At 54.6% G+C, this 7938-nt stretch overlaps 1 protein-coding gene across 1 annotated transcript in view; it reads left to right on the forward strand.

Annotated features, from left to right (window-relative positions):
- The window catches only part of DPY19L3 (dpy-19 like 3 (C. elegans)), a 22862-nt gene extending 15379 nt beyond the window's left edge, over positions 1–7483 (forward strand). The window contains exons 11-20 of the mRNA XM_015572008.1: positions 418–519; positions 1419–1492; positions 1687–1845; positions 2552–2665; positions 2975–3086; positions 3656–3712; positions 4409–4491; positions 4899–5031; positions 5150–5314; positions 6203–7483. Of these exons, the coding sequence (XP_015427494.1) occupies positions 418–519; positions 1419–1492; positions 1687–1845; positions 2552–2665; positions 2975–3086; positions 3656–3712; positions 4409–4491; positions 4899–5031; positions 5150–5314; positions 6203–6403 (1200 nt within the window). The 3' untranslated portion in view covers positions 6404–7483. The remainder of the gene's footprint in view (positions 1–417; positions 520–1418; positions 1493–1686; positions 1846–2551; positions 2666–2974; positions 3087–3655; positions 3713–4408; positions 4492–4898; positions 5032–5149; positions 5315–6202) is intronic.
- The last annotated feature ends 455 nt before the right edge of the window (positions 7484–7938 follow it).

Genomic DNA, 7938 nt, shown 5'->3' on the forward strand with positions numbered 1-7938 from the left:
GAAAACTGATGACCAAATTCCCACTGAAAAGTGGGAAGGGCATCTTTGGGTCTTTGGAAATCCACGGTTAGCATTGACGAGAGCTGCCACAGACAAACCGTCACAGCTGTGCTCGGAACAGGCTGTTTGGAAGTTTGTAACCATATCTTTGATACTAAGAGAGAGGGAGAGATAGAAAGATCAATGACTTTCAACCTTAATTATAAGTAAATGTCACTCATGCTTGAACGCTTCAGATGCTATTATATCTGATCATCTGTAAAGTTATCTGAGATTAGAAGAAAACTAGTAGGTTGTTTTCCACATATTTTCCCTATATGTTGCATGGCCCAATGTTTTAAATGCTTATGTAATCTTAAGTGTTTATGAAGTTACATTAAAATTTAAGAATTAACCCTCAACTCTTTTAATTTCTAGAAAAATCTGAAAACTGGAAACTTCCTTCATAGGCTTGGGAAACTATTGTTGCATTTACTTGTGGTTTTATGTTTGACGCTTTTTCTCAACAACATGATTAAGGTGGGTTAATAAAATGGCATATTTTACCGTTTCTAAAGAGTTACCAGTTCTACTTTAAACAGGCTCAGTGTGGGGGGGATTTTGTTATATATTTATTAAGCTGATTGGGGTGACATTGGTCAACATGAGCATGTAGGTTTCAGGTGTGGGTTTCTATGTTACAAGATCTGAACAGGCTTAGTTTTAACTTGTTTCAGTAACAGGATTATTTTCTTGATTTTAGTCCTTGCTTTCTATTCACTCTAACATGTTCTACCTTGAGCTCCTTTTGAGTTACCAAACTTTTTAGAAACTCAACTTTAAAAGCCTTAAACAAGTATTTCTCTCAATTTAAAAAATTCTATTTGTGGCCATTGGAGGTTGCAGATTATCTGGTTATTGGTTTTCTGATCTAAAAGATTATACTCAGCCCTGGCCAGTTTGGCTCAGTGGATAGAGCATCGGCCTGCGGACTGAAGGGTTCCAGGTTCGATTCCGGCCAAGGGCACATGTCTGGGTTGTGGCTCCATCCCCGGTAGGGGACATGCAGGAGGCAGCCAATCAATGATTCCCTCTCATCATTGATGTTTCTATCTCTCCCTCTTCCTTCCCCTCTGATACCAATAAAGAAATATATTTTTGAAAATATAAAAGATCATACTCAATGGGCTTCTAAAGCCAAAGAAGCCCCCTTTTGTCTACTTTACATATTCAACTTACGCACAAGATTCCGTCTGACGCAGCGAATCTGCCGTAAAAGGAAGGGACAGCCTCGGGTCCCTGCTCAGGAGGCTTGGGCCCTGAGGACGTGGTGGCGCGTGAGGCCACCGCTCGTTCTGTGCGCCCTGAGCCTGTGCCCGGGGGGCCCTGGAAGCGGCACAGGGGGCCCTGACGCAGTTTCGGGCTTCTCCCTCCCACAGAGAACGCTGAACCTGAGGTCGGATGAGCACATATTTAAATTTCTGAAGGCCAAGTTTGGATTTGGAGCAACACGGTACGCCTACATTTAAAGTCTTTTTTTTTTCTTTAAACAATAAAATGTATGTTTGCTTTTTATATTACATCAGCAAGGGCTTTAAAAGTTATCACTGTGCCTTCAACTGCTCATTTCAGGCTCATTTGGGGGCGGGGGGGGTGGTGGAAGTTTCCTGACACTGGGTTTAACCCTCGGTTTCCATTTGTCCCCAGAGACTTTGACGCGAACCTGTACCTCTGTGAGGAAGCGTTCGGCCTGCTGCCCTGGGACACCTTCGGGCGGCTCTCGGACACCCTGCTGCTCCACGCCTACGTGCTCGTCCTGGGCGTCACGGCGACCATGGCGCTGGCTGCCGCCCTCCATCACCTCAGGTGTGCAGGCTGCAGGCTCCGGCGCCGGGCCGTGAGGCTCGTGTCGCGGGAAGCAGCAGACAGAACAGGGCGGTGCTTTTCAGCCTCGCGGCCCCAAGGCAGATGGGGGGCTTTATTGACAGAAAGATGACTTAGAAAGTCGTGTGCAAGGCTGGGGTCCTGACTCGCGGAAACCACCTGAGAAGCAGGTGCCGTGAAGGATGTTAGACGCGTGAGGCGCGTGGTTAAACGTGGGTGCGTCGCTCCAGTGGGCGCCGCGGGTAGAGCCATCGGCTGGAAGTGCCCCGGGCACTGTTGTCGGTCCAGCAGGAACTGAAGCCCAAGTTCATGGCACGTCTTCACTTTTTCTTATTTGTAAAAACTTAAAAAATACTGGTAACTTGTAAAACAGCTTTCAAGATCTTAGTTTCTGCATTTCAAAAGGATTTCTTTTTGTTTGCTGTTCTCTTATAATTTAAGGACTTAAGTACTTTCTTTCCTTAAAATTAAATTCGTTACATTTTAGTTTTTCTGCTTATTAATGCGTTCCTGTTGTGACACTTTTAGCCTCATAAACAAATTAAAATGAGCAGTGGCAATTCATTTTGTCTTAGGGAAGTAACACATTTCTAAATACATGAAAGGGTGAGTGTATTGTCTCTAGAAGAGAGTTGACTAAGTTAGCATCCTGTGTCCAGCTCTCATGTGTCTGTGCTGTTTTGTCCAGCGACTCTCCCGCCCAGGGTCACACGGGAAGGTGCGCGGTCAGCCTGGGGCCCGACACCGCCTACAACTTAACACACACCGTCGCGTTCGGAGCCTTGGCGCTGAGCACAATGAGGTATCCTCGTCTCATCTCTGACTTTTCTTCTTATCCGGCCGCTCTTGCCCTGGCCTCATAGCAGCGTCATGGGAAGCTGTCCTTGTCTTCCTTAACGGCCAAGCTCCCACAGAACATCCTTGTCTGCCGTCTCCTCCGAGGACAAAACCGCAGCCACAGCGGTTTTCCCGGATCAGAGCATCGCGGGGTTGATCCTGCGTCAGCCCTCGGGCCGGGCGGTTATTGCTCCCCTGGCCGGCGTTTCTGCGCAGTCAGTAGGATCTGACCGCACGGCTGTCTGGGGCTGACGTCTGCCCGCTGTCCCCGCAGAATGAAGTACCTGTGGACGCCTCACGTGTGCGTGTTTGCAGCTTCTGGCCTGTGCAGCCCTGAAGTGTGGGGGTCGCTTCTGAAGGTCGCCCGCCTTCACACCCCAGCAAGGGTCAGTGCGCCTCCGCCCCTCCATGTCACGGCTTCTCGTGTCTCCTCCTGCCAGCTCTGTCTTATGTAGGAGTTGCCCAGACAGCCGCCTGGTAAAACGGAGAGTAAATGTGAAGCTAAAAGTGGAGAACAGACACATTATGATTTTATAAGGATTTTTTAAATTTTTATTTTGTGATCATTTCTTTCTTTCCCAGCCATCAATTCGATGTGCTCATTCTACAGAATTTAGAAATCCTGAAAAGCACAAAAAGAAAACTTAAAAATCGCCAATAACCCTACCGTCCAGAGCTGTCACTAATGTGACTGTCATGCGCTACCTGACGGTGCTGGGCAGCCGGCAGTGACCAGCCTCCAGGTGTGGTTCTGCGTGTCCTGCCCTCTGGCCTCGCTAGTGGGCAGCGACCCCGACCCTGACCGTGGTTCGGTGGCTTTGCATGTTGGACACCCCATGAAATGCTCCCTTACATTGTATTTCTGTTATTTAAAAAAAAAAAAGTCATATGTTTACAAAGCAAAACTGTGAGCCCAACGTGTTCCAAGTACGTGTCCCTCACACTGTCTCCGCAGGTGTGTGTGGTGCGGCGCGCGGTCCCCCTGCTGACACTGCTCTGTCTCGGCTGCAAGGTAGGGCACGGTGCCTCCTGGCGCTCACCTGGCGCAGAATGGGCACGGGGCTTGGTAGGCTGCCGGCAGAGTGCCTGCGGGGTTGGACTCCCTCCCTGGCCTCTGGGGAGCTGGCTTTGGTAGGACTGGTCTGTTTCCAGATAGTCACGTAAACACTACCAGGTCAATCCTTCTGATTAGTTTTGGTTTCAACCTACTGTTCAGATGGTGCGAATCCTGCACATAGAGGTGTTTCCAGACCTGATTTGAGGTGAATGAAGTAGGAGCTTTGCTCCCCCGGGACCTGCTCTCTACGGAGTGCAGGTGCCCTCACCGTGTGTGCCATAGAGGCTCCCGTCCCCGTGAGGACGGCGGGCACCCGCAGGCAGGGCAGCCCAGGCCGTGGTGCCCGCCATGCAGGTTTGGAGGAAATGGCCCCTGTTCGCAGTGGACTCGCTTAGGGAATGGCACAGCCCGGCTTCGGGTCTGAGACCCCCATTGAGAGACGTGGGCGTTCGTCATGTCGGCGACCCTGACGCTTTGTCACCTCGATAGTTAGAGGCTGGGACTGTCGCCTGGCGGTGGCCCAGCCCAGCAGGGAGCAGTTCCCGTCAGCTCCTGCCCTCCGACCCCAACCACACGCAGCCCCTGCTGTTCCGTCTCCGCCGCAGTGACCGCTGGGATGAGGGTGACTCGTTGGTTTTGCTTTCGCTGCAGTTCTGGCCGGGAGTGATGGACGAGCTGTCGGAGTTGAGGGAATTCTACGACCCCGACACCGTGGAGCTGATGCACTGGATTAAGTAAGGGGCCCTTCCCGCCACTGGTGTCACCGGGCCGGGGTCAGCCCCGCCTCACGGGGATCCCGCCGCTGCCTGCTTCCTTAGAAAGCTCCTGGCGTTAAGTGGGTGAGCGCCGTTGCTGGGAAGTGAGTGATGGGTGGGTCCCCACTCGGTGCAGGGCGCCTGCTGGCAGGCAGCTCAGCCCCGCTGGGCGCTGGGCGCTGGGCTGCGGTCCGGCATCCGTGGGAGTAAATGCGCAGCCCCTGGGATGGGTCACGGCTCCTCTCAGCGCAGGTCCCAGCCCGGTCAAACCCCGAGGATGCCCGCTCGGCTCCTCTGCAGGGCGTGGGGGCTGACGATTCAGGTGGACCCCCACCCGTCACCTGACCTGGGGAGACCGCGCTGGGGCTGAGACACTCACCTTCCAGCTCCAACACTCCGCGGACGGCCGTGTTCGCGGGCAGCATGCAGCTGCTGGCCGGGGTCAAGCTGTGCACGGGCAGGACGCTCACCAACCACCCGCACTACGAGGACAGCGGCCTGCGGGCGCGCACCCAGGCGGTGAGTGCCCTGCGTGGGACCTGGGAAGTTCCCGGGACGAGGTGGGGGGCGTGTCCAGGGCTCAGGCCCCGCCCCGTGCGAGGCGCGGCCCCACCCGCTCATCAGTCACCGCCCGCAGGTGTACCAGGTCTATGCGCGGAGGCCGCCCGAGGAGGTGCACGCACTGCTGCGCGCCCTGGGCGCCGACTTCGTGATCCTGGAGGACAGCATCTGCTTCGAGCGCAGGCACCGGCGCGGCTGCCGCCTGCGGGACCTGCTGGACGTGGCCAACGGACAGGGGAGCGCGGGCGGGTGGGCTCCAGGGCCCTGGGAGGGGCCGGGCCCTGAGCCGGCATGGTCTCCAGGCGTCTGCACACGGGCGCTGGCCTGCAGCTGGCTGGTCAGGAGCCTCTGCCCACGGGTCATGTGGAAGGTGTTGCTGTTAAAACCAAAACCTCGGCCTTTCTGAAGCTTCTGCTCGAGCATCAGTGGGCCGGTCCCTCGTGGCTGTGGCTGTGGCTGTGGCTGCGCACTGTCTCCCTCTCTCCCGGGGCCTGTCCATGGCCGCGTGCACTCCAGGCAAAGACTCCACTGTACACAGTTCCAGACTCAGAGAGTTAAGAGCTAGTCTCTTGGGGGAGTTCAGGCGCCCAGCACAGGACCCTGAACTGTGGCCACCAGCCGAGCTTGGCCCAGAGCCCTGCCCGGTCCCCCCACCGACCCGTGTGTGACTCTCGGTTCCCCACCCGCTCCCGCCCTAAAGGCCGCGGGAGCCGGGGAGGATGGGAATCTCGGATTCTTGCCCGAGCAGAGCCCCTCCTCACCACCTTGAGCGCAGGAGGCGGCCCGGGCTGCGTGAGTTCTGCTCTGTGGCGTTTTCACGCGGCCATGGGTGAGCTGAGGTTTGCTGGGTCCTAGCGAGTCTTCCTGGTCACGTTTGTGAGAGAAACAGTGTGTCCCCCTCAGACGAGATCGAGCTCCGTCCCAGCTTTGCCGTTGGGGCGCCCTGTGCCCCGCGCCGCCTCAGCCCCGGCTCTCCCCCACCCCACCCCCCAATGTGACCTCAAGCCACTGCCGTCGCAACCACGTCCCTTACATTCACTGAAGAAACCCAGCTCCTGGCCCTACCGTGTTGTTTCCTTTAAGTTTGATTCTTTTTACCAAATTATACTTGGTTTTGTTTTGGCTTCAGATGATGGACGGCCCGGGGGAGAACGAGGCGGGTTTGCAGCCGGCGGGCCACCCCCGCTTCTGCGAGGAGATACGGAGGGGCCTGCCCGCCTACGCGGCGCTCTTCACCCGCGTGTTTCAGAACAAGACCTTCCACGTCTACAGGCTCCAGAAGCACGTGGCCGGGCCTCCCGCTCCGTCTGCGTCAGGACAGACTCGATAGCTGGCGTTTCTGGTGATGCAGCTGGAGCCTCAGCGCTGTGGTCGCAGCAGGCTCTGCGCTCGGCGATGTTTACACCACGGTCCCCGCGGCTGGAGCCTCTCCTACCAGCTTCTTCGTCGCCTCGTCTCTGTGCTTCTCTGGGGTGTCCTCCGGCCTAAATGGTCTCAACTTCCCAGGAGGGACGTGGCCGGGAAACAGCACGTGTCCATCGGTGGCCTGAACCGCCGCGCGTCCTGTGGGAAATCTGCAGCCCGTCCAGGGTTTGAAACCCTCGGAACTTTCAGGTGACCTCTGGCCGAGGTGGCTGAAATGCATCGAGGGTGCGTACCTAAATTATGTAACACTGTCTCACTAGTGAAAGCCAATCAGTGGCTTTTTAAAGGCTCTTTATTGCCCTATTTCACCTAAAAGTTTTATAATATTTTCAGGTTACCATGCTTTTAATATTCCCAAAACAATCATGTTAGGTCCTTGTAACCAGAATGTCTTGCTGTGCTCCGTCTGAAATGTATCATGTAACACGTGTCGTGTACTGTGGGCGCATACGTGTGCGTGTGTGAGTGCCGGACACGGACGTTTCAGGATCCACATTGTAAGTGTGTAAGGGGCGGGAATGTGTATGTGGGCGTGAGTGTCCCTGTCCAGTGTGACCATTTTACGACCTCCTGACACCACTGACCTATCCTGCGAGAAAGATAACTGCTCCTTACTTCTTACTTGTGTAAATGGACTGGGTAGGCACAGTTTTATAAACGCTTTGTTTTTAGCCTTTGTATTTTTACAGCCTAGAGCCTTGCAGCCTGAATATTTTCTAAACACTCTCTCTTACCTGCGTCACTAACGCAGTATTTCTGGCCGAGGGCCTTTCCTGCCAAGTCGGACTGATCTCCAGTGTCACTGTGAGGGGCCGGGGGCGGGCCACTTCCTCCCTCCACGTACCCAAGTGCCTCGACATCCCGCTCACCCCTGCACACGAGGGCTCTGCGTCTGCTCGCGAGGTTTCATAATTAACGTCTAATCACGGGGCATAAAGCTGTTGGTGAAAGCATTTTGTCCGCTTCATTGAACCAGGGTGGCCGACGAAACTCACGTCCTCCCTGTGGCTGCCGTTGGGAGTGGTTCCCACGGCCCCTTGCGGTTACAGTGATGTCAGTCTCCACAGGCACCGCCATGTGTGTCACGCGTCCCGTGATTTTATGCTCGTCCACTCCTCTAAGCAGCTTCTAGAGCAGTGGTTCTCAACCTTCCTGATCCCGCGACCCTTTAATCCAGTTCATGTTGTGGTGACCCCCAATTTCATTGTTACAAATTGAACATAATTAAAGCATAGTGACTCATCACAAAAACAATATGTAATTATATATGTGTTTTCCGATGGTCTTAGGCAACCATCAGAAAGGGGCCCAGGGCCCACAGGTTGAGAACCGCTGTTCTAGAGGAATGTCACACTGCCTCCTTGGACTCCAGGCTGCTCAGCTCTTACCAAAACCTGTTGAAATAAAAACGGACGGTAGCTGGGCTTCTCAGATCGTGCG

The sequence above is a fragment of the Myotis davidii genome, unplaced genomic scaffold, assembly GCF_000327345.1.
Source record: "Myotis davidii unplaced genomic scaffold, ASM32734v1 scaffold1453, whole genome shotgun sequence".
Classification (NCBI taxonomy): Eukaryota; Metazoa; Chordata; class Mammalia; order Chiroptera; family Vespertilionidae; genus Myotis; species Myotis davidii.